A 26,943-nucleotide genomic window follows, 5' to 3' on the forward strand; every position below is an offset into this window, starting at 1 on the left:
GTCACTGTCATACCTAATGTACCCAATGGTGATGATTTTGCCAATTTAGAAACGCTGAAAACTAACTTAAAAAACAAAGACAAAGAAAAAGTGGTCGGAGCAGTCGTGACGGCAGCCGACCTCACCGGCGCCAGTACTGGAGCTTCCTGCTCATTGAAGACTTTTCTAAAAGGAAATGCTTAATCCAAAATGGCGTTTTAAGGGCTTGGATTAATGTCAATTCCAGCAAATATTCTTTCTTATGTTAAAAGAACATGGATCTCTGTCCGTGATAACTTCTGACTTTATAACTCAAATTTTAAGAGAGAGCTTCACTGCTAAGCTCTCATCTGTGTGGGTGTCATGGTTCGCTTGAGGACTCACAAGCAGGACTCAGAGGCACAGTCAGTATTTATTACAGTTCCACCAGGTGTATATACAAACAGTGCAGGGGATAGTGCTATATACAAAGCGGTGACAGGGAAAAGGCTCCGGGGAAATCCAGGTAGGGAAAAGCCACTTGCTCCTCTTCTGACTCTCTCTCCAAACACTCACACAAAAAGGGAATCCGCTCGGGGAATGCAGAGTCGGGTCCAGGGGATCTATGTACAGAAGGAAACACACGTTAGAGGTTTTGCACAGGGAAGCAAAAGAGAACTTGCTGCACTGGCACGAGTCACACACAACGGTCCAGCGATGAGTAGAAGCCACTCCCTGGCTTAAATGCTGGCTGCACTGATGAGGCCCAGGTGTTTCCTCTTCAGAGGGGCGTGGGCCGAGGGCGTGAACCCACCATGAGTTCCGCCCTGGCGAGAGAGCGAGAGACAGAGAGCAAGAGAGAGAGAGAACACTACTAGTCAGCGGCCTGCTGATCCCCTGGCCGTGACAGTGGGGTTCAAATCCCTTATTCAGATTAAGATTTTATGTGACATTACATTGGCAAAAATTAAATTTACTTGAATAATGTGAGTATTGGAGTAAGTACTTGAGTAATTTTTGAATAACTTTAATTTTGTAATGTGCATATTTTATGAATAATGATGTTTCAATACTTTAATCTACTGAATAAGTAAGAATTAGACTTAATAATCTTTTTACTTCAAAAAGGGAAATTGTGTACAATCTTTTATTCTCCAAAATGCACATAATAAAAATGTTTTGGGGAATGTATATGCTTTTTAAGAACCAATTGCTTCTTACCTGATGCATGCTATAACTTGCAGCAAAACTGAACTAAAATTTGTTAACAAGCTTACCAAATAAGAAATGTTTTGTGAATTTTCTTTGCAGAGCGACTATCAAAGCCCACATGCCCTAAAAAGGAGGGCGCGCTGGCCAGTAATGAGTTCATCACTAAGTTTAAGATAAGAGTTGATCAGAATAGAGGCGATGATGAAAGTCTGGAGCATCAGTTGGAGGCTGCCAACCTGTCTGATGAATCGTTCGAGGCCCAGACAGAAGTCAACGGACAAACATGATCACAGACATTTTAAAAACGCGAGTTGAGAGTTAAGGGGGAAAAATATTGTAATAAGTATATATTTGAATTGCACACTAAGATATAAAGTGATGGCAGCGAGCACAGTGTTGCAGGATTGAATTAAAAACACATCTGACTAAGACCAACTGAAATTTAGAGTTGTGTATAATAAAGTTTATTCTTGATTAATAAAACAAATCTGTAATATTTTTCTTTCGCTTTTGTCCATTTGAATCTCGCTACAGCTTAAATAAAAGAAAAGAATGTGTTTTGAATAAATTAAACTCTATTCTCTTTTTTTTCTTTCTTTTTTTCTTGGTGGGTTTTCTTTTGCAATCAAACGCAACATTACACAATTATATAGTATAGTAAGAAATATCCTTTAACTTAATTTAGTATTTGTTTTTTAATTTTTGTTTTTATTGTTTCCCCTTCAGTTTTGTGCTTAAAACATGTTCTAATCTGACATATTATGCAGTAAATTATTTTTACAATAACTTAACAGGCCATTGTGGGAGCCAACATTCACTTATCAAAGACATATTTGTATATTCTGTGGGCTGCTTTATGGTTGTGTCATTTAGAAACATAAGCCACAACAGACTTCCACCGGAGAGTACTTAAAAATGTATTTTTATGTAAAGATATTTTAATTAACTACTATATTAAGAGAGAACCTATTGTTACATGGATTAATTGTACAAACTGTAGAGAAATAAGTTTAAGCGTGCAACTTTTTATTCATTTTTAACTGTATTAATGTTTTTATGTTGATACAGCCGCCTCATATCTGTTTCCTGAGTGTTTTTTAAACCATGTACTCCATCTATGAGTAAGAACATGAATAAATTCCATTCCAAATTTGTAGTTCTTTTTTCCAACTGTTTTTAGTATATATGTAACATTTCTTTACACACAAATGCAGGTATTCTTTTGCACCAAGACGTTAAAGAAATGCTAAGAAAAAATGAAAATACTACGTTGCAACCTGTGTGTGTGTGTGTGTGTATATATCTGTATCTATATAGGTATAGATATATATGTGTATTCGTACCCTTTTTTCATCATCTAGTTTCCTGTGCCAGATCTTCTACTGATCCACTGAGGCAGACATGTAAAAAAACATGAACTAAAGCATATTTCTGTATATAAACAGGACTTTAAATCTTTATCAACAGCTACTTTAGAGGAAATTCTTCAATAAACTGCAACCAAAGGCTCAACTCAGAGGACAAAACCCAACCTGTTATAAATAGTGTGACAGCAAACTTTCTCTTGTGTAAAGTTACAAATAGGAGTAATTATCCACAGGAGCTTTTATACATAATGAAGTTATAATTCGTCCTGTAGAAATTGTACATTTAAGCTATATAGTTCCCTCTGTGATAACTCTGTTTTGAATGCCTCTTATTAACTTTTATGCTTTTACAACCCACTATGAGCAAACACTCAGCAACAGTGGGAAGGAAAAACTCCCTTCTTGAAGGAAAAAACCTCTGGTAGAACCAGGAAATCTGTCTAAACTAGTTGGGGGTTAGAGCAACAGATGCAAGTCTTCAGATCATTTGCAGTGTGACTGTCTTTGTGCACACTTTGACCTGATTCAGTTTTCTTATTTGTCAAAATGCACCATGGGTAATAAAAAACAAAACAAAAACAAAACAAAATAGTAACGAAGGAGAATCCTCAGCAAAGATGAATTAAACAAGTTTTATTTTGATCAAATTTTTCTTTAAGTAAAACACATCTTTATTTGATGACATTAAAGTCATCAAATAAAGACAGTTTTGATGGAGCTCCTGACCCAGCCCAAGCTCTCTATGAAGACGAGGAAAAACTCCCCAGGGGGCCAGATCGATGGGAAGAAACCTCGGGAAAGCCCATTCAAAGATAGATCCCCTTTCCTGGGATGGCTGGGGGGGTTACAGGAGCTCCAAAAAAGCTAAATTTTTATTTATTTATTTTTTAAGATTGACCCATCCTATCTATTCCTGTCCAACAGAAAAAAGAAAGGAAGTTACCACAATGTATCACACTTGCATGATAAGGTGTGAATTGTGTGTTTGTGTGTGTTATCTTAGCCAGGGGTGAAGCTGGAGCTCCTCCAGTGTTGGGCGCTTCTCCGGGACTGTAGTTAAACATGCCTCCAAGAAATTCCGGCATCCTTGAAAGAAAGAAAAGATCAAAAAGATGAAGATGATAGTTCTAGTGATCCAAGGCATCAGTGAATCTGGAAGTGTGAAGTTTTCTTACCTGCGGACAGACGCTTTTTGATGCTCAGTTTCTTTGCGAGGAACCTCTCGGTACTAAAGTCCCGTGCATGAAGCGCTTCATACAACACCACTCCCATTTGCCACACCGTGGTGGGTCCACACCTGTAGCAGCTCCTCCTGTACCACTCGGGAGGGGTGTGAAGAGGCGTGCCTAACAAACAGACACAATTACAATTTCTTCTAAAACAAAAGACACAAATTGTTACATCTGTGAAAAGCAGGAGCAGAATATGTTACCATAGAAGATGCGATACAGAGATCGCTGTTTAACAAAGCAGCTCAGTCCAAAGTCGATGATGCGAACTCGAGGCACATCTGAGCCGGTCTCAATCAGAATGTTTTCTCCCTTGATGTCCCGATGAAAGATGTGTTTATCCTCAAGTTCCTTTACAGCATCAACTAGTTGCTTCAGAATGACCTGGAAAAGATGAAAAACACAATAATGAGTTAATGCTTTTCTGCCTTGATTGAACGCTGTACAGTCCAAGGCTCTCCCAGTCAACCTACCTTGGCCTTGTCCTCTGGTAAAGTTCTTCCTTTTTCTGCTTTGTATTTTTGCAGGTCCACAGCAGGGACAGGTCTCTCCAGCACCAGGATCAGCTCTTTGCCAATGTCGAACCACTCCAGCAAGGACACAGGTGCTGATATTCCCACTGACCCTTCTGCTTCACCTGCAAGTTTAAGCATAATGGCCACTTCCACCGAGAGCTTCTTCCCGCTTTCATCCTGAAATGTTACAACAAAGTGGATGATGAGGAACGCCGCATTCAATCCAGTAATGTAAAACTGATTCAAGTGTTGGACGCTTACCGCCACTTTGCAGTAGACTTTATTTTTGGGAATGTGTTTGATGGCAACCTAAAAGACACAGAGCATTGGTGAGCATTTCCTCAGTATGACATAATGAAAGGTGGAAACACAGCAGACGTTTCAGTTTACGATATTATCCATTATCTGCGTTACTGCCTGTCTTACTACCATCATCTGAACACTTACTGGAAAACGATCTTCTATCCGGTAGCCCGCAAACACTGCTCCGCAGCCTCCTTCTCCGAGCTGGTGCTCCTCCACATATCTGGCTTGGAATTCACCTGAACAGACAAAACAGCAAATCTTGTTTTATTACAGCTGTGACACAAATTACTCTCCTCTGTAGCCTAAATGTTCCTTTTGCCCTTCCCCTGAATATAAAACCCAAGCTGCTTGCTACTTACGTTTTTGGTCTGCTACTGATTTTTTGCCCTGGTCCACATTCCTTCTTTTTTTCTTGGGTGACTCTCTGTTGTCTCCCGTGGCCTTTCTTTTGCCATTTTTTGTGCACACCTGTTTGTTGTTCAAGTCTGGAGATGTGGAAAACACCAAAAGCACATCAGCTCACTGGATGATAGACACAAACACTAAACACCAATATCTTAAACCTAGCAACCACACTTAATCTACCCCCTTATTCAACTAATTAGCCTACCTTTACCAGAGTCCAACGAGGAGGATGCTTGCTCCTTGTCACCGCTCATATGATCAAGCAGTTTAGCCCTCTTTGCTTTCTTTGTTGTGCCCTCTTCATCTTGCACAACCTTGCGTTTCACTCCTTTGACCACATCTGAGCTGGTGGAAGGACCAGCCTGGTCAGCGACCCTCCTCCTTTTTATTGGGGTCTTCTTTTCAGGACTGGCCTTTCTTTTAGCAGTCCTGCTCTTACAATCTATAAACGACAACAACACAGTGGTGAAAAAGAGTCCCCGACATCAGGACTGGAAGCAGTTTGATGGCAAAGAATTTGAAATTGCTTTTGCTTAAATTATCACAAGTTTATTCTTGGGATAAAAAAAACTGACCAGTGCGAATTGATACTAGGTTCACTAAGTCTTAGATCTTGATGACACTTGTTGGTCTGTTTTTACTGTTGAGTCCAAGAATAAACTTATTACCTTATTTTACCAAAAGACCGGTAACCTTTCTTTGATTAGACATCTTGTATTAAAGCTATTTTCAATCAAACATATGATTCAATTGCTCTAAAAATGATTCACACAGTGTCAACAGTTCTAGGATTTGTATTTTACCAGGATTTTATTTTATTATTTTACTTACCTTGATCTCCTGAATCTTTCTTATCGCCTGGAGTGGTCATTTTTCTTGTTTCCTCTTTCATTGTAATTTCGGAGACCCTTTAAAATCGAAAATGTAAACCGTAATGAGTTAATACTGACTTAATATTCCTTCAAATGTGCACCTTTCAAATGCTTGACTTTTCTAACTGAATTCTGTAAGTGAGCTTTATAAGTAAACTGGAAACTACGGCAACACAACATAGAATCTTGCCTTTCAGTGACTTCACTGACTGCCAGCAGTTCAAAGTAGTTTACAGAAAAACACTCTGGCAGACAAAGCCATAATATTTCATATGATTCAATCATTTCATATCAATTAAACAGTTTCTTTCATTTTCTTTCATCATTTGTTTAAAGACCTCATGTATGGATGACAGTATGAAGATTTGTGGTTGACCACACACTAATAAACACAGTGTCAGCTACATTGTCATCTGATTTAAAGTATTTATTATGTACATTTAACTGTCATGGTACTGAGTCTGTGACCCAGTGTTTTGTGTTTGTTCATTTATATTCATTGATTATTCTTATGTATGTTTTTGGTTCTCTTTATTGTTTTCTTCTTGTGTTATATTCTTAGGCTTTAGGTTTCTGTTACTTTGCCTTGCCCCTGTGTCCCACGTGTCATATCTATTCATTCTTGTTTCCATGTTCCCCAATTTCTCCCCAGTCAGTCATGTCTCTGTGTCAACTCTGTGTCTTTGTAAAAGTCTCTTGTTTGCTGTTTTACTTTGATAGTCATGTGTGCTATGTTAGTTTTTTCATGTCTGTGAAGGTTTTCAGTCATCTAGGTCATCGTAGTCTAAGGAGTTTGGAAAGAAAGCGTCTGGACTTGAAGTTGCTTGAAGATGAGAAAGAACTTAAACTTTGCTTGAACGTCTTCAAGCAACTTAAAGAAGACCAGACGTTTTCTTTCTAAGCTCCTTAGACTATGTTAGTGTTTTCAGTTTTCCTTCCCCATGGTCTTGTTGTTTGTGGTTTCTCGCAGCTGTGCTCTCATCCTGTGTCTTATTCCCTCATTTATCCCTCTGTGTATTTAAGCCCATTGTTTTCCTCTGTTTGCTGTTGGGTTGTCTGTGTATCATCCATGACAATTAAATTAAATAGCAAATGCAACTACAATTTCAATGAGATTCATTCCTGGCATACTGCGGTGGCTGAAAGTAGACACCAAGCATTATCACTGTAACTGATGTAAATATTGGACTTGGAGGGGATTCATCTGATAGACTGATGCAAACATTACGGTGAGGAAAATTTTGAATCTCCCAATTTTCTTTTTTTCTGAAAGAAAGAAAGTTGGTTACTGTATCACATTTGTATGGCAAGATGTGAATTCAGTATGCGTGTGTGTGTTTGTGTCAGAGAGGAGTTTATCTGAGCCAGGGGTAAAGCAGGAGGTCCTCCAGCTTTGGGCACTTCTCCAGGACTTTGTTAAAACTTGTTTTCAAGACGTCTGAAATGAAAGAAGGACAAGAGATATCCAGATGATAATTCCAGTGATCCAAGCGATCACATTGATTTTCTGCAAAATTTTCTTTTTGAGAGTCATTCGGCTGGGCAGGGGGTATAACACATCTGCAATGCAGCAACATCTGCCTACTGGGCCTGTGTGAGAGTGTTATCTCAATGGCGGGAATGAGGACGTTGGAATTTGGCATCTCAGGCACCAACTCATCTCTTTCCTTAACCGGGCTCACCAGAGACTGGTTTCAGCCTCTCTCCATGCTTTAAGGAGGTTGAGTTGATAAATCTGACTGGCCCCTCCCCTGTCTGACCCTATCTCTTCATAGTCAACACCAATGTTCTCACCGTGTGACCATGAACGGTCCTTACCACTTGGCAAGTAATTTCGAGCTAGATGAAGGGAGTAAGACAAGCACTTTATGTCCCCGTTAAAATACAATTACATTTTATCAAATATCACTAAGCAGTCCTTACCTTTAAATACAGCCTGGTTTCTTTCTCTTTCTTTCTATATCTCTGAGTGAAGTTAGCTCTCATTCTTTCTCTTCCTGTGAAATACAGCAAGTGGAGCTTTAGCTAGCAACACACTGTGACACAGTTAGTGTTTGTTGAGGTAATAGAAATGCTGCATTTGAAATTACCTGACACAACATTTTACTCCCTTTTATGTTCACTCCTTTTTTTCTGAAGTACCGCAAATTATGGGCACGTGGGGTTGTTCTGGTGTTGTGCTAAAAATAAATAAATCAAAACTACGGTACATGGTTTGCTCTTTCATCTCTTTTTATGCGACATCCTCTACTGATTAAAACACGACTGCCTTTCACTGTTTAGGCTCAAATCTCATTGTTTGAAGGCCTGCAGTGACGTGAAATATTAAGAACGTGACTTTCAGATACCGTTCATCTGCTCTAGACAGTTTTTAGGCCTGCAACTTCTTGTCCTCCACTTGTCAAATTTCCTCAAATTTTTTAAGGACTCACTGCACAGATCGCAGATATATTCCAAGTTTTGAGCTAATTGGGAATCACTTTGCTGGTGCAAAATTCCTACAGACTTGAGGCTTGTCAAACTGTTATTTTTTGGCATTTGTTTGCAGATTGGTTCTTTTCCAAGTTGTGTGTTTTGTGTAGACACAATACTGGTTCCTTGACTTTGGTGGATTTCTTATGCTAGAATGATTCGTGGGTCATTGTTAAGTAGCTTAAGGAACAAAAAACACTCAAATCTTCAGTTGCTGTATTTGAAATGAGTGAAAAAACAGCCAAAAGGCAAAGCCCGGAGAACTCGAGACTTTTTCACAGTACTGTAATTGTGTTTGTTTTTGTTTGTTGGGCTTTTGAAGGCCACAAATCAAGTATGAAATCATTAGTGGATCATTAGCAGTAATAAACCATTGTTTCAAACCCTTAGTGGGCTAAGATGTTTACTTTATAGTTGTGGCTTCTTGGTTTCAAATTCAACCTCTAATCTTACATCACAGCAATGCAAACATTCTTTTATGCCCTGTTTTGTAAACTGTATAGTTTACAGCTAAAATGAAGAGTGAAGATCCGCTCTGGGAGCTCTACCTAAAATCATTTGCATGTACTATGAGTTGTGGAGTCACAGGAGGCTCTCTTTGTAGTTGATGCCCAAATTAGAATAGATGTCCATAAGTTGGGTGAATGCATTTCTTCTTTGCACACACACACACACACACACACACACACACACACACACACACACACACACACACACACACACACACACACACAGAGTCCTATACTTTAATGGTGTAGAGAGAGAAACACTTCTCACACATACATTCAACTATAGACATATGCAATCTTCGAAGTCCATCGGGCTGGGCAATACAGAAGCAGAAGCCCCACGAGAGGCAGTGGATGACAGGAATGAGGAACATGGAGAAGAGAGTCTGTTTGGAGGTGCGGGGGGGATTGGGGGTAAATAATGAATTATGCATGATGGCTAGCTCGGCCTGGCCTTCTCAGATGGATTCATTATGGGGGGCTGGCCAGGTAATATAAGGACTGTCAAGAAAAACACTAGCAAAACAGTGGAAATGGTACCAAATGAAAGGTGTGTATGTGTGTGTGTGTGTGTGTGTGTGTGTGTGTGTGTGTGTTGTGCGCTCCACCTGCTCCTGCCCTAGAGCAGTAGTGGAGAGGTGACCCTGCTATGGTAATAATGTGCTGGGGATTACAATTTGATGGAACCAAGCCACAAGGGTTCTTTCCTGCCCACTCTAATGACAGCTTGTTGCTGCTGGGACCGCTATACAAGGCCCTCTTGACACACACATACACACAGACGTGCACATGTGCACACAAACGCACACAATCTTCCTCACCGTTTTCCTCCCGCCACGGCTGGTTGAAGTGATACAAAGCAAAGCGTAAAGAGATGGTTATGAGAGATTTGAGAGAAAGGCGAGGAAGAGATGAGACAGATGTGTGAGATTTGTGTAGCTTGAAGACACGTTTAAAGAAAATAGCTGTGATAGGTGGACATCTGAGAAGCTGATCACGGGAGCGGGAAAGGAGGAGTGTTTGAGAAGGAGTTTGAAAGTGGTTGTCCAGGCAGATAAGTGTCAGGAGAGTGCCGCTGACAACAGAGGTACCTGCTCCTTGCCTTGTCCGCCTGTCTGACTGCATTGATTCACTGCTTCACTGAGCCAACAGCGGCTGACTGACTGGGTTCCGCTGTCTCGCTAAAGGTATTTTCTTTCTTCCCATACTAAGGATTTGACAGACCAGACGCTTTAAGCAATTGTTCTGTTTCCCTCATGTCTGTCTTCAAAAGAACTGCTAAAGAGGTAAAAAATATATATATATAAACCCAAAAAAGAACACAGTCACTTTACTGCATGTGAACATCACAAGTTTCACCTCTCCTTTTCTCACACTGAGAACAATTACAGCTCTATTTATCTGACTAGCAGCCTCGGCCTTAAACTCGCTTTTCTTGTCACCGCTAACTACCTGCTCTTGTAGCAAACACATCTAATTAATTAGACAAATGTGATTCTGTTGTCGAGGATAATTGTTTGCCAACGCATCGGGAAGCTGAACATAAGCCAGCCAACCAATTAGATGGAGACTCAGACACAGACAAACTGTCAATCAGCAATTACTCAGTCAGTCAGGTGGTACACAAACTGCTGCTGGTGAAGAGAGATGTGACAGCGCCTCTGAAAGGCCCAAGCACAAATGTCTTCTTTCATTAGATCCACCTCAGTCTCCTCATCCATCAGCCTGCGTGCGTACAGTATTCACAGTACATTTTCTAAAAAAGGAGGTCACCATCATCTTTCACTAATATTGCTCGTCCATCCTGAAGTTGTCTGAATTGAAAACAGTCTGGACAGAAAGTCTCTGCATTTTCAAGAAAAGACAGCGTTTAAAAACAAGAGCAGCAGAGACATGGAGACAAATTATGGAATTTAGCCAGTTCACTAAAGCTGTCAGCACTGTTTCTCAAGCCTGAGCTGGTGCTTAGGATTTAGTGGCTTGTCGTTACATAGGGGGGATTAGGCCCTTGACAAAGTGCCTATTGATTTACCTACCTGTTGTGTGTTGAATTAGACCAAATATATTAAATACCCCCACCCCCCTCGTAATAAGTAATATGGGCTGATGGAGGGTTTTGAAGAAATCGTGATTGTGTCTAGAGATGGCACGATACCACTTTTTTATGTCCGATACCGATACCGATATCATAAATTTGGATATCTGCCGATACCGATATGAATCCGATATAGTGTTTTTTAATCAACAAAACTGTTTTTTAAATATCTTGCTGCATTTTGTATAAGTTCATACTCAAGTTTAAAACAACAACTACACTAAAGCTATTCTGTTATACCTGTATGCAAAAAAAAGTTTCATAGTTCAGCAATACTGATCAATCTAATAAACTTAAACCTACACCATCCTCCCTATTCTGGTATTTTAAAGAGTACTTAGCATAAATATTAAGCAACCTAACTAACAGGGTTCCAACTCCCAGCAACAACAAAAATAAATAAATAAAAAATAGGGAACCACCCCTCACGCTCCACCTCATGATGCTTAATTGACGTAATCAACCTTAATTTGATGCAGTGTGAAAAAAAATGCACAGAAATCAATTATTTTTCAAGAAATATTAAATAGATTCAACATCTTTCTTCAACAAAATTGCAGACTGCACAGATGGTACCTTCCCAAAGGAAAAAGTACTATAGCTTACTAGGGTATATATATTAGACTTAATAGTTACTATATACAGTAATTGACTTCTATTCATTTTACATCAAATTGAAACTTTGGGTGTCAGATAATTATTTATTAAAAGCTTGACATTTTAAATGAGAATAAGAAAGAAAAGTATGTCTTTGTGCCCCCTTTTCCCTGTTAATGCCCTATCGGCCCCCCTGGCTAAACTTTGCTAGATCCGCCCCTGCACAGTTACCAGTGTCAGCTACGTAGAAAAAGATCCTCGAGTAGAAAGTAATATTAAATACATTCTAACAACAGCTGATCAAGCTTAAACGTGCTTCTGTTGTTCAGCCGCTGGTTTCCTCTTTCTGGTGCAAAGTGGGCCAAAAGCAAACTAGAGACACGGACTCACGACAGAAAAGCTGATCAGCTGATCGTTAAGCAGTTTCATGATTGAAGTAGCAGCAAGAAGAGGCAGTCGCTCCATATATCGTTTGTTAAGCTTAACGCAGGAATGCTTTACAAACATTCAGAGATGGACTTACACACTTGCTTTACTTCTCTCGGGGATAACTTTGTCGGAGATGAAATGCCGGGTTGCTAGCGAAGCTCCACATGCTATCCAGACCACCGACAGGTCCCGCATGCCACAGCCGCTCTATCACGTGATGCATACTGCTCCGACGTGCTAACGTTCTGAGGTGAGTTACGGCGTGTTGCAAGTTTTGTGAGGTGCTTTCGTGATATTTAATGGATCGGATTACATTTTTTATTTTTCTCCGATATCCGATCCAGTAATTTAGGTCAGTATCGGACCGATACCGATACGTAATATCGGATCGGTCCATCTCTAATTGTGTCAACTGTTGAAAGGCATCAACACAGACTTACAGCCATGTAGACACCATGAAATGTCAATGAAATTCAGTGACGTTCACTGATGAGAGTCCTGAGTAAAACTGAACTTGGTTTTAGCAAATAAAGCATCTGCCAACAAAAGTTCAGTGTAGCCTTCACTTAAATATCAAAGACTGTCAGTCACAAAGTGTCATGGTCCTGGGTCATGTGGGCCCAGTATTCTTAGTTTTCATGTATTTTTGTATTTTGTTCTTTATTTAGGCCATGCTTCCTGGGTTGATCTGTTACGTTGTTCCTTATGTGTTTTCCCTTCGTGACTCTCACCCCCTGTGTGCCCCTCTGTGTATTTATGAGCCCTCGTCTCTCTTTGTGTTTTATTCTATGTTTTCCCCAGCCCGTTATGTCTGCGTTCTCCCCGTGCTCTCTCCCCTCCTGTTTGAACCTCTGTGTACTTCCTGTTTTACTTTGCCCATCTCCCATCAGTGTTACGTTTACTCCTGCCGTGTCTTGTTATGATTATCAGTGTCACCTGTGTTCCCCGTGTGCATCCACTTCCCCTGATCATCCCTCATGTGTATTTAGTCTCTGTGTTTCATACAGTCTGTGTCGGGTCGTCTGTGTTACCACCTCTGTGTTCCGTATTCCAAGCCATAGCTTTTCCTTAGTTTATTTCCAGTTTAGGTTTTCGTTTGAACGGTTACTCTTATGCTGCCTTCACTCGTTTTGTTCCTTTTCATCAGCCATAATAAACGGCTCGCTTTTGTTTAAATCCACTCCTGCATCCTCGCCTGTGTTCGCACCTGGGTCCACCACACACGTTTCCGCACGGTCTGCCTCCGCAGACCCTGACACAAAGTCATACATGACCAGGAAGTTTGTCCAGGTGTTTGTTTGTCAAGGTGTTGCAGAGTGTGGTGCAGGACTATTGCTGATGCATCATCCATTGATTAGTTAGTGCGTTATGCAAACTGGTCTATAGTGTCCAGACCCATGTGGTTGATGTGTGTGAGAACCATTTTTTCTAGACACTTCATGACGACTGGTGTGAGTGCCACTGGCCCGAAGTCATTCAGGGCGGATGTGTCCAGTCTTTTGAGGACTGGTATGATGGTGGGGGACTACTGCCTGGGATAGTGACAGGTTGAAGATATCAGTTTATGCACCAGCTAGGCCTTCAAAACTCTGGACTACAGCTCTGCTTTCGACACCATCCGCCCGGGCAAGATGATCAAGAAGCTGACAGACCTCAGCATACTGACTCCCATCAGCAACTGGATTCTGGACTTCCTGACATGTGGTGAGAATGGGAGGACGGGTGTCTGCTGAGCCCCCCTTCAGCACAGGAGCTCCACAGGGCTGCTGCCTCAGCCCCAAACTCTTCACCCCGTACACCTATGACTGTGTCTCCACCCAGGACAACTCAATGGTCATCAAATACGCTGACGACACCACCATCCTGGGGCTCATCAAGGAGGCGGGGGGACGAGTCCAGGTACAGGACCCTGGTAGACAACGTTCTTGAATATGGAGAGGAGAATGACCTCATCCTCAACACAGACAAGACCAAGGAATTAATACTGGAGCCGTACTCTCAACATTAACACAAAAGTGAAAAAAGCCCAGCAAAGCCTTATTTTCATTCGGCTGCACAGGAAAGCCGCCAATATTCTAAATGTCAAAATGTGCAATACTATGTGTGTAATACCTAGAGTGCTATTTAGATTCTCGCCAGCGAGTACTTGTATTACCACCCTCTGGTTTTGTTAAGTTGTACACCTTTGCCTGTGTAGGGCCGTTTTCCTCTGGTTGTGATTTACTTGTTTTAGCGCTTCAAAGCTTGTGCTTGGAGATTATGAAAAACAGTCACATGGGTGGATTCTTAGATGAATTTTCTCACGATCTCAAAAAATTGCCAGAAAGTAATGTCTTTGCTTTTCACATCAGACATCGATCAATCAGTCTAACCTTTATTTGTCACATGCAAAGTTTACACCTGCAGTGAAATCAGAAATCGGCAAATGCGATGAAGAAATTGAAGAAGAATGTTTGATGTATGGTGAGTAGGTATACCTTTGTTCCTTAGTGCAATATGTGATTTGACTCTGTCAACTCAATGCGTGGACAGTGTGGAGGAGTGGTGCTAAAATCATTTATCATCATGGGCCACATACAGCTCTATTTCATCTTAAGTCGGCCAGACCAGTGAAGATTTTGTCTAATAAACTTTTTTTTTTTTAAATACACCTCCAAGTTGTTACTTTCAGTGTAAAGGAGATTAACTACATCATTAATCCTTGAGAGTCTTAACATTATACAGTTTTTTTTTTCAAGATTACAAAGAAATGCTGTTGTAGTATACCAAAGAAACCTATGAGAAGGGCTCACTGAGCTCATACTGTTAAAGAAATGAAAGAATTCCTTCTGAAAAAGGGGAATCCTATTGTACATAGTAAATAGGAATAACTTTTCTTTCATTAAATCGAATACTAACAATAAAAAAATCTAATATTTAGCAGTTAATGCTTTAGCTGGTACTTACTCTAACCAAAATCTCTGAGGTGTGTTTCCATCACCCTGTTGAATCTATGAACACGAAGAGTTAATCCAGTTCGAAGGAAGTTCCGAGTGGGGGGGGTTCCAACCTCGTAGGTTTGATCTACCTAATACGTATCATTGGCAGTGAGTCTGTCCCCAGGAGATTTGGGGGAAGGCCAAAACCTCTTAAGGAAAGACCAAATTTCTGTATACAGAAAGATCCTGGTTTTATATGAACATGTTTGTTGTGAGCAATATGCCGGCTTCATATTCTCAGCATTAGCAAGTATTCAAGGGGCTATAACTCACCATATTTACCAGTCATAACTATCAAATCCATCTACAGAAGGATGCATTGTATGTTAATGCTGGCTATTGCCAAAGTACGTTTCAAGTTGCTTGTTACTATACAAATGGGCACTCAGACTGAATATAACAAGTAGAACCGGTTGATGCTATTTCAACATATCACTTGTTTGAGATTATACACATAAAACCTGAGTGCTTGGCCTTTGCTTTTGCTTCTCTCAATCCAAACCTAAAAGGTTTTGCCACCATTTTACAGTCCTTACCCCTAAAATTAGAACAAGCCGCAATTATTTCCCCAAATCCCTCTTAAATGTTCATAATCTCTTTTGTTACACAAACTGTCTGCAGTGTTTTTTCCTCCCATTTTCATGTGTTGACTCATTCACTGAAAATAAGCTTTAATCCTTCTCTTGTGGCTGGGTTTTCCCTGAAAGCTCAAAGAAATTAGAACATAAGAGTAAGAAAGAGGGCAAAGTACTTCAAAAAACACTTGCTGTTAATGGAACTAAATCACTACTAACAATGTTTCTGTTTGCCAGGCAATGTCTGATCTCCCATTTCTTTTTTATAAGGGAGGAGATTAGAGCTACGTGCTCAATTTCCAAAAAGCAACTTGTAATCACACAAGTCCCATTATGCAAATAGGCAACGAGAAGACAATACCAAAGCCAAGGATGCTTTTTTTTAGATGGGTGGGAGCCGGTTCCCATTTTTGTTCATCATTTCTCTCTCTTTGATTAAAGCCCAAGACAGGTAGGATGGATTTTTTTTCTGATCCCAGCATGAATGGGGATTAACACTCCAATAGCTGATTTTATATTCTATCAAATTATTAATCCCTAGCAATAAAATGTCAAAAATGGTACAGTGCACACCATTGTGTATTTTCTTTCCCCTACAAATGCAACATAACGTGTCACATGGCAAGCAACCACAAGATGAAAATGAAAAACAAAACAAAAGAAAGCAGAAGTCTGGCACAGTACAGGGGTGAGTAAGACCAAGAAATGAATGCAGGAGGACTGCCAAGCAGCAGTGGAGAGAACTGACACCCATGATTGGGTCCATACCAAAGAGGTAAATAAAAGAAGCCCCCTAAGCCCTTGTAATCAGCAGAGGAACAGACAAGGCCGGGCTGGTTTTTCCTCCTTAAGCTCTGGTTGAGTTTGGGGTCCAATGCTAGTCTTTGAGGAGGCCCAGCCAAATGGCACAACACATCAAAGTCTTTAGCTGTTAGCCTTCTTGCCTACTTACGTCAATGTCCCAGGGATTAGCATTAGCATAATTGAGGTTTATGTACAGATGCTTAGTGCAAGGGCTTGATGGATCTCTATTCTGGAATGGGAATGTGTTGTGTAATGTGGATTTTGCATCCATTCTGCTTAAGACTACGAACACCACCCCCGTAGCCCATTACACCATGTAGTGTGTGTGTGCGTTGAGTGTATGTGCATGCACACTTACACGCACAAGAACAATCACACTCTCACTGTAATACTGATCCCATGTGCACACAGCACACACACTTTATTCTGTCTATAGTTAGAGTCAAAGGAAACAACAGTGCAGTTTGTAGCCTTTAGATCATAAACATAACTTGCAATGCAATGCACTGCACACTATTATAGATGACAGACCTCTAAGTTTAATAGCTTCATGGTCCACACTCCTAACTTCACAGCAGGTCACACCAAAAGGATTATCCTTTGCAGTATTACTCTGTAGTTTGGTTTGGTGAGCAGAGGTGCTGGCATCCCATTTTTATTCTGTAATTACAGTGGCCAAAAATATCACTGTGTCAGACAACTATTAGTGATAGAATGTGGTAAAAATTATGTTTAATTTTTATTATATGAAAACTAATCCTAACATTGCTGCATTGTTGAAGTCTGCACTGACCTGAAATGAATAAGAATTGACATACTGTATGCAGAGAACAGTTTCTTTGAAAGTTTAAGATACTATAGCTGACTGGAAAGTAATAGGATTGCTCCTTGGAAGCTCAAGTCAAAGTAGGGCTGTGCGATATGACCAAAATCTCATATCCCGATATAAGACATCTATCATCCCGATAACGATATAAATCACAAAAATTTTACATTTTATGTACATTCTGAGAATCGCAGGCAGCTCGACTTGCATAAAGTGTTTCCAGCTGGGCGTCGTGTAGCTGGAGTCGAGTGTTTTAACCGAAGCATGAAACTATACATTTTTAGACATAAGTTGTTTCCTTTGTGAGTATTTATTACACGGCGTGCTGCGGGGAAAAGCCTGTTCTAACGTTTGAGTCTAAGGTTTATTTTTTAGCACCTGGCGGCTCTCTGGCACTCTGCATACTCTTTTACGTGATTAAGTTTATTTTGAAAAGTCTCAACAGGATCTTGAGCTTTATTGTGAAAGGTTTATGTGGACGATAAACAAGCAGACACGCGATGGGCTTACTGTCGTTGTTGCTAACAACAACGCATAAAAAAAGTGTGGTTATATTAAATATAAGAGAAAGAGAGAACTTTAAGAAATGAATATAGCCACTACAGTGACCATCAAAAACATATTGTCGTAAACAGTTTATTTTGCGACACGACAAAACAAACGATAGCGTAAAATGAAACGATAGACGTTTTTATATCGTTATCCCATATATATCGTTATATGGAACAGCCCTAAGTCGAAGCATGAGCTGAGATCCCTAATTCGACTGAGCTTTTTTAAATAGTAGACTTTCTTATACACATAGCAATCTGAAGTAGACCGTTACTCTGTGACTGCTACTGTGTAATGTAGTTGCCTTGTTTTGCAAAGTTTATGACATAAGTGAAAAGCAGCTTGCTAACAATGTGATCAAATTATTCTTACAAACCTTTGTTTGGATAGATATGTAGATATTTATAAGCTTCAATTTAAAACCAAAAGTAGTGCATCATTGTTACTGCAATATAAGAAAGGAAATAAAGGTCCTGTTAATTCAACATTGCAATTTCTCTCTTTCTTTCACTTACTGCTGGAGAGGTGGTCCAAACAGGAAAGATTAGCAGCTATCGAGCCACAATAGAGTGAAACACATGAGCAGCAATTCAATCTTATAAACTAAACCAGCGTCTCGTTCTATGACAACAAACATGGCAAATTACTTGAAATGGGCTGTGAATCTTTCATGCTTTCATTTGTTTATGCATTTGCACTTTGTTTGTTTAAAGTGGGTAGAACAGGATGATTTGAAGACAGAAAGGTATGATATCTGCCTCACGGGTCCAAGAAATACACAAGAGGAAAAAAGGGGACAAATATTCAGATCATTGAGTATTGGATTCAAATGACAACAAATTCAGTTTCACGGGAACCTCTGGATAATATTTCCAAAGCACTGCATGTGACAGATGAATTAGGAGTCTTAAGCATGAAATCACACTTATCCACTGATACATTTTGGTCCACTTTTGAACAAACAGTAGCTGTCAAGGCATTAAGTGTTAATAATAATAATGTGTATGTGTTAGTCCCCATAGGGAAATTGCTCCTCTGCATTTAACCCATTCACCCAGTAAAGCAGTGGGCAGCCACCAATGCAGCGCCTGGGGAGCAGTGTGTAGGGACCTGCTCAGGGGTACCTCAGGGTAACCGTTCAGTGGAGTCGAACCCCCGACCTTCCGATCATGGGGCCACCACTCTACCTACTGAGCTATCCCTGCCCCTCCTGTTAGTTAATATAAAAGTATTAAACAGCAATTGGGCAGACCTTTGTTAAGAATCAACTTTTCACTTTCACCTCCTGTGGAAAATCTTGAAAGTCTTGCAACAGCCCAGGCATGGAAGCGACTTTGGTGTGTTATCACATGATAACAGATATCTTACATACATGTTCAAGAGACCAGTTTGAGACTATTTGAATTCCATGTCATGGTGCATTATCCTGCTGAAAGCAGCCATCAGAAGATGGATACAGAGTGGTCAAATAGGAATGAACATGGTCAGCAATAATACTTGCTTAAAAGCTGTGGGTTTTAAGCAATGGTGCTGGTGCTAAGGGCCCAAAAGGGTGCCAAGGAAATATACCTCACACCATTACACCACTAGCAGCAACATGAACGCTTGATACAAGGCAGCATGGGTCCATGCTTTCATTTGATTATGCAAATTTTGACCCTACTGTTTGAATGTCACAGCAGAAATTGAGACTCACTTGACCAGCCAACGATTTTTCCAATCTTCTTTTGTCTAACTTGGTGAGTCTGTGCATATTGTAGCTTCAGTTCCCTGTTTTTAAGTGATAGGACTAGCACCTGGCTTCTGTAGTCCTCAAGTTTCAACATGTTATGTAATCAGAGATGCTCTTCTGCAATATCTTGATTGTGATGAGTGGTTATATGAGTTCCTGTTGCCTTCCTATCAGCCCTAGTATGGGCTAGCTCCTATCCCGACCATTGTCAACAAGACATTTCCCTCAAATGACTGCTACTATTTTTTCTTTTTTCCATTATTTTGTGTAAATCCTGATTTTCCACTCAGGAGAAACAACCATGCCACACTAAAAGTCACTTAAATTACCTGTCTTGTGATGGTGATGTTTGAGCTTCAGCAGACTGTCTGCATGGCTAAATGCATTGAAATGCTGCTGTGTGATCAGCTGATAAGATGTTTCAGTGAACAGGCAGTTGCAGAGGTGTACCTAATGAAGTGGCTGGCTCATAGCTTGAGCAACTTTTCTAGGGTTCATCTGTATCCGGCATTTGTCCAAACAAGCCCGACCAGCTGACACTTTTTAGACTGCATCAAACGATTCAGCCGTGAACGCACTATAAAGTCCAACTAACTACCACTACTGTTGCACACGCAGTGTGTTCCTATGCAGTGAAACTAGTTTATGTATGTATTAACTAACACCCGCGTTACTGAGTTCTCAACTAACCAGCCACAGCAGTGGCCATGCTGAGTCTGTTTCTGGTCCATGACAGGTGGGGTAATTGAGCTGCGCCCTCTTTTATGGAGGTGCTGCAGAGCCCCCGGGTGATGTCTTTACTTAGACCCTGTTTGTTGGACGGGACTCGGAAGACAAAGAAAATGAAAGATGAGGCTTGTACATTTGCCTATGATGCGATAAGCATGTGTGTACATGTTTGCATCTGTTTGCATAATAACATTTGTATCAGCAAATTTGAATTTTGATTGTGATGCTTCCTTCACGCACCTGGATTAATCTTTTATTACTGGTTGCTATATATTTGCTGGCAAAGAACAGGTGTCAGGAGGACGAGAGGGCTTCTACATCTCGTATTGAGACAATAAAGTTTTGTTTATAAAGAATAAAGTACTTTCATTTTTAGGTAATATTTGAATACAGTGGAGTAGGTTAGTAATTATTTTACAGAGTGGTGACCATGTCGCTGATTTGCATGTCGGTACAGAGTTCGTGATGTGTGTGTGTCTGTGGGTGGAGGGTATTTGCTGTTGAAACGACTGTGCATGCATTAGGAGGAAGGTACTGGGCTGTGCAAATGAGGTGGTCATTCCACCTGTTATATATTTGCATAGGTTTAGGGAAGTTTTCAACAAAAGTTCCCATTGGACTATTAATGGTCATTGACTATAGGCTTGATATCAATAGAGGGGTGAGGTAAGGACAGTCCTCTAAGAAATTCCTTCTTTAGGAGAATGAAAAGGTCAAAGGTAATGACTCGTTATGGTTGATTTGTTTACTATAATGACTTTATAATAAAAAAAAAACCATGAGAGTTAAGGCCTTTACACACCGAGTGCGTTGTGAAAAAACAACATGAAATTCAGAATTTTTTGAACACAAACTTATCACGTTATCGTCTATAGATATATTTTTTGCAGAATATTCGTCCTCATAAAGCGCACTATGAAAACAATGGAGTCAACATTAAACCATGATGAGCTGGTCTTGATGTTTCTAAACAAAAAAACGCAAGAAACAGATCCTGGCTTCATCCAGTTCCCAGGAGAAGGCAGCAGTGATTAGAGTTTGATCCAGGAGTTGAAGCTGTATCACAACAGCGTTCATACATATTTCAGGATGTCAGTTTGAGCACTTGTTGGCAGAGCCGGAACCACATCTGAGAAGGCGGAGGAATATCAATCAGCATCTACCTGCGTGTCACAGGTAAAATAGTATTATTCTTCTATTAACATATTATTGTATATTCAGCAACAGTGCATCATTCTGAGGGCGATCATTGCTAAATGCAGCGGCCTGATTGGTCAGATCTATTAACTCGTATTTCAAAAATTGGAAAAATCCAGCTTTAACGGAAAAATAAATGCCACAAAATCGTTCAAATTCTAAATCACATAAGCCCAATGTCAATAGCTGGCATTAAGAATGGTTGAGTCCACAAAAATAATTTTAATATTATAATAATTTTTCTCTCTTTAATATTTAATATTTCATTTCATGGACATATCATGTTATGGTCACACTGCTGAAGCGTCAGTTTGGCAGAAAACAGCCGTTATTCTGATTAGCTTTGGTTCTAAAATTGACTTTTTATTATGATGTAGAAAAAACCTGTTCGCCACTATGTGACAACTAGGACAAGATGTGAAACAAAAGAAAAACAATACAATAGGATGTAGAAGATCAATAAATTACTTTAAAAGCAGAGAATATGTTCTCCAAATTAAAAGCAGTCTGCACTTCTTCTTTTTTTTTTTACAGCGGCAGGGCTGTAGAAAAAAATTAAATAAACTCTCTTTATCCATCCACTCATCTTCTTCCACTTATCTGGGGCCAGGTCATGGCCCCAGATAAGTGGCATGGCAGCCTAAGCAGAGAAGCCCAGACCTCCCTCTACCCGGCCACCTCCTCCAGCTTGTTTGGTGGAACACCAAGGCGTTCCCAGGTCAGCCGAGAGATTCAATCTCTCCAGCGTGTCCTGGGTCTGCCCCGGGGCCTCCTCCTGGCGGGACATGCCCTGAACACATCGCCTAGGAGGCGCCCAGGAGGCATCCTTATCAGATGTCTGAACCACCTGGCTCCTTTCGATGTGGAGGAGCAACGGCTCTACTCTGAGCCCCTCCCGGATGGCTGAACTTCTCAACCTATCTGTAAGGGAGAGGCCAGCCACCCTTTGGAGGAGGCTAATTTCTGCCACGTTATGCGTGTGTAAAGGGAGGCAATAATATGCTCACAGATTAGTCATAACAACCTGCTTATCCAGTGATATGTGGTAGCAGCTTAGTTTTATACTTTTCTCCTGTTTTCTGGCCAAAACCTGATCAATACAGCTTTAAAAGTCTGAGCTAAGTCAGTGCAGAGAAGTGCTTCAGTGTTGGGTGTGAAGGACTACGTTTTATTTTACGCTTTATCCACAAGGTTTGTCGAAGCCTGGCGGTGTAGGTGTCCATGTGAAGACTGGTGGCTGCTTGCAGTCGATACAGGAAAGTGGTGGGTACAGGATAAATCTCGACAGATATCATTTATATGAGGTCATTTCTTACTTGCTGCACTTGTATTTTAACAAGCCTTGCACTCGTCGTGGACATCTGTCAGTGTGCACATCTATGTAAATCCGTGAACCACGCATCAAGGAAGTGGGAGGGAGAGAGAGACGGGGAAAAACACTAGAGAACGAGGGTGAAAGTGAAGATCAATGTGCTTTGCCTGAACAGCATGTCTGAGCGTGGGAAGTTTAGAAAAACTTCTCCTGGGCCTCACAGCTCAAAGCGATTTGGTGTGTGTGTGTGAGTGAGCTCTTGAACATACTGCCAAGGCATTTGTCAGTCTTATCGCCTCTCTCGCCTCTCTGTGGTGGTGCTGGTGCTGGTGGAGAGTAATTGAGTGCTTAGAGTTATAGATGAACTAATTAGTAGGCGCATTGAAAGCTCAGCTCATTAGTGGGAGGGAGAGAGCCCTGTGTCGCCATGACTCTGAGGACTCTCTTTCATATCCAGTCTCAGCATAGGGAAAATTCTACTCCATACAACTTCATTAAAGAAGCTGCAGGGAGGAGAGGATGAGGAAAAAGGGTGGGTGTTAAAGGTATAGAGAAAAATGCTGCAATTAACTATATTAGTGAATGCGAAACAATACATGCATAATTAGAAGGCCTAAATGTGTATAGACTGGATAGGAAAGCTTTGGAAGTGGGATCAAAATGTAAAAATTCTGCCTTCTATACTAGAATCCACAGCATCTTTCTTCCCTGCTCTGTTGTCTCTGATACTGTTTACTGCAGCTAGTAAGATTTGTTTTAATGGTCTGGCCACAAAATTCCAGAAAATAATGTTTCCTAGAATTGAAGGTGATGACTTTGTGGGAATGTTTTGGCTTCATTATAGCTCAAAAATAAAAGAGAGTTCACCTACACAGGATAAAGTAAGGCAACAATGCTTGCAGCAGAGAAGCTGGGCCCAGTAAATAAAATATGGATTTTTAAGTCCAATGTTACCTGAGAGTATACACAAAATGAGCTTCTCCATCAACCTCCATAGTGAAATCTGGACCGTCTGTTCTCTGATTTGAGCTCCAGAGATTGTGGGGTCAAAGCCACAAAGCGCATTGATGTGAATCCTGCTCCACTCGAGCACACTGGATGAGAAAATCTGATGACAGTGATCATGTGAATCATGTCTACTCACATGTGTAGAGTCTGAATCATACACGACGTGACCCAGACTGAACAGTGTGTGCACAGAGTTTATATTGAACATGACATCATGATTATTTCTTTTTAAAGCATTCTTTCGATGCAGGAGTTGTTTTTTTCGGGGCTTACTCATTGATTGAGCGGAGTGGCTTTTTATCGTGTCCATCAGAAAATGGACTCGGGCTTTTTCGTTTTAGATAAGACTAAAGATTTATTGACTGCAGCTAGGTTGACAAAACACGCAGTGCAGAGTTCAAAGACGGCAATTGCCTGAATTGATTAAGGCCCGTTTCTTCTTTGTTAATTACCAGAATATCGAGGGACAGTAATGCTGACATGATGAGGAATTATAGGTAAATATCCATTTGTATTCCCCTCTGTTTGCAGAGAGCGCACCAGCAATGTCACCAAGAAATGGCTAAAAAGAAGAAATGGAGGGTAATGGAGTGGCCCAGTCAGATTTTAATCACACTGAAATGTGGGGGATTTAAAAGGACATGCACATGCAAAGAGGCCTTGCTTGTAATGAAGCAAAGTGAGGAAATCTGAGATGGAAAAGTGTTAGAGGACGGTGGAAAAAAACACAATATAAAAAGTTGTTTCTATCAAAGCTGAGAGCACTGCTGAAGCTTTGGATGCCAGATATAGTACTTTGTTATTATAGCTAGTAATAAAGATGGATAAAGCTACCGTGATGTCATCCACTGGTTTGTTGTTCATTGAAATCTTGTTTCGAAGCCGTGAGATTAGCGTTTTCACTGCTACCGTCTTGGTTTAAAGGATGTGACCAGAATAGAAGGACTGACTGTGAAACTGCCTGCTCATTGGCTAATAGCATGCCAATCACACGTCATTGACACATGGTTATGACCAAGATTTACAAAACAGACTAGTTGCTCTAATCCAGAATGCTTTATGATTCCTGTGTTTTTTGAACAGAATTGTAAAGTTTGTTTGTTTTTGTTTCATTTTAGATATTTTTGGGGGTGGGGATTGAAAAAATAATTTTACTCCTTCTTAGTCATTTTGTTCAAGCCACACCCGTCTTCTTCACAGTGCTTCACTTCCAACAAAGCGTAGCAGAATATCTTTGGTTTTCCTTTGTTTGTTTTTTTAAATAGAAGTGGCGTTACATTGAACAGCCGGTTATGTTACAATGGCAACTAACTCGCTGTGTACACTGCCCTTTTATTAGCGCAGGTTTGTGCATATAGTATGTAGTACTTGGGACACACCCACCAAACAAGGGAAAACACACTTCAAAGGCCGCTGCACAACACTGCTCACTGTTTCAATGAGATGTGTCGATCAACCCGGAAACCAAAGCTGACTGAACATGCTGTAACCACCGGTTCACGCTTTGCCCATTTCACCTCTGCTTTTTGTTGCATCCGTTCACTTTTACACTTTTCAAAGTGTTAGTTGTCATCTGACGAGGATCACAGATCACCACGCCACATCACGCACACTGCAACAGATGCCAAGCGGCCAGTCCGAGCCAGGTTACCTCAAAGCATTCTGGCCTGCAGTAGCTAATCTGCCTCTTCCAGCTTGTGTCTGTCTGTGCCACAATACATCACAGTTATGACTCCCCAGTACCACAGTGGGCGGGCACCATTAAGCTGGATGGATGTGGGAGCAGCGCCAGTCAGGGACTGCCATATGAGCCTCTCTTTTCTGCTTCTTCTTCCAGCTTGGTGCCCTTTAATGGGCACTTAATATGGCTGACAAATTTACAAGGCATTTAAAAATGACCCAGTCAGCCAGTCAGCAGAGGGAAGAAGAGGAGGAGGAATGAGAAAGAGGAAAGAGTGTCCAATCTCATTTTCTCCTGCCGACCAGTGCAATAAATGCTAGATATATATCAGAGCAGTGCCATGGGATGGTACGTGTGTGTGCGCGTGTGTGTTTAGTGCGCACACCCTGCCTCCCCACTACAAATAATTCACCCTGAACACCTGTCAACATGAGTCACGACACCAGAGAATTCCTGCAATTGAGCACATCCAACTAATTGGTGGCAACCTGCCAGACAGGCCCCTCTTTCTCTCGTTCTCTCGTTCCCTCTCTTTCTTACAGACACTCTTTCTTTTCACACATATTTATTCCTTACATCTTACTCCTCCTCCACTCCGCCCCTCCTTTCTCTCCCATTTTTCCCCTCATCTATTTTAGCATAACATTTATGGATGAATGGTTTAATACTGGTTATCAAACCCATCATTGTAATCGCATCTCTAATTACGCTTAATTAAAACCGTCTAATGGCTGCTGCTGCTGCTGCTGAGTTGGTTTTTGAAAGCGAATCAGCCGCTCCTTTCTCTCCCTAGAATTCCTCCCCTGACTTAGCATTCTGTATACTCGCTCAACACCTCCGACAACCAATCAACTCCAAATCCTCTACCCGGCTCTTGTCAGGTCGTTAATTAAGCTCCCGAAGTGCCTAATGATTAAGATAACGCAGCAATCTAATGGTGAGCAGGCTCTTTCCTCCCTCTTCTTTTTACAGCTTTCGATTATAGCACCCTTGAGGTGTTACTCAATCTTGATGAAATGCAGACAATTGACAAATCAGTTGCTTTGAGCAAGAGCTTATTACCCTGCTGCATATTCATGAGTTGTTTGGGGAAGAGTGAGGTGATTTTTAATCAAAGTCACAGAAAAGGATGACGTGCACGCGGAGACCCTCCTCTCCCCCAACCCCAAAAAACCCCTCCACCCGCCACCACCGGCAACCCTGCTTCTCCCCACCTTGCTGTAAATAACATGCATCATTCATTGGATTTAGTTCACATTTGCTTGCATGCAGCTGGCAGTGGAAGGTGTGTGTCTTTGTGTGTGTGTGTGCTTGTGTATCAATGTGAGGACTTGTTTCAAGGGGCGTTGGACAAATGGAGGTGCCACATGGTCAGACCAGATGTTCTGGTTTCTTATGTGCATAGCTCATCAAAAACAACAACCGGTGCCACTATTGGGCCCCTGCTATCCGGTAAGGCCAGCCAACCCATCTGCTTCCTCCCTGCCAGACCCAGTGCATTCTGGGTCTGGCTATTTCTCTCGTGCATTTTCAGTTTCCAGCCTGTTTTGTATCTGATGAGAGCGGGGGTATCAGCACTTCTG

At 41.0% G+C, this 26,943-nt stretch overlaps 1 protein-coding gene across 1 annotated transcript; it reads right to left on the bottom strand.

Annotated features, from left to right (window-relative positions):
- Positions 1-1,748: 1,748 nt before the first annotated feature.
- Positions 1,749-4,930, bottom strand: LOC113011348 (serine/threonine-protein kinase pim-2-like). The gene is made up of 6 exons (XM_080308002.1): positions 4,729-4,930; positions 4,543-4,590; positions 4,240-4,458; positions 3,970-4,150; positions 3,713-3,883; positions 1,749-3,623 (listed from the first exon to the last, which is right to left on the bottom strand). Exons 3-6 carry the CDS (start codon positions 4,417-4,419, stop codon positions 3,532-3,534), a joined length of 624 nt encoding a protein of 207 aa, XP_080164128.1. The 5' UTR covers positions 4,420-4,458; positions 4,543-4,590; positions 4,729-4,930; the 3' UTR covers positions 1,749-3,531.
- Between the last annotated feature and the right edge of the window lie 22,013 nt (positions 4,931-26,943).

The sequence above is a fragment of the Astatotilapia calliptera genome, chromosome 1 (genome assembly GCF_964374335.1).
Source record: "Astatotilapia calliptera chromosome 1, fAstCal68.1, whole genome shotgun sequence".
Lineage (NCBI taxonomy): Eukaryota > Metazoa > Chordata > Actinopteri > Cichliformes > Cichlidae > Astatotilapia > Astatotilapia calliptera.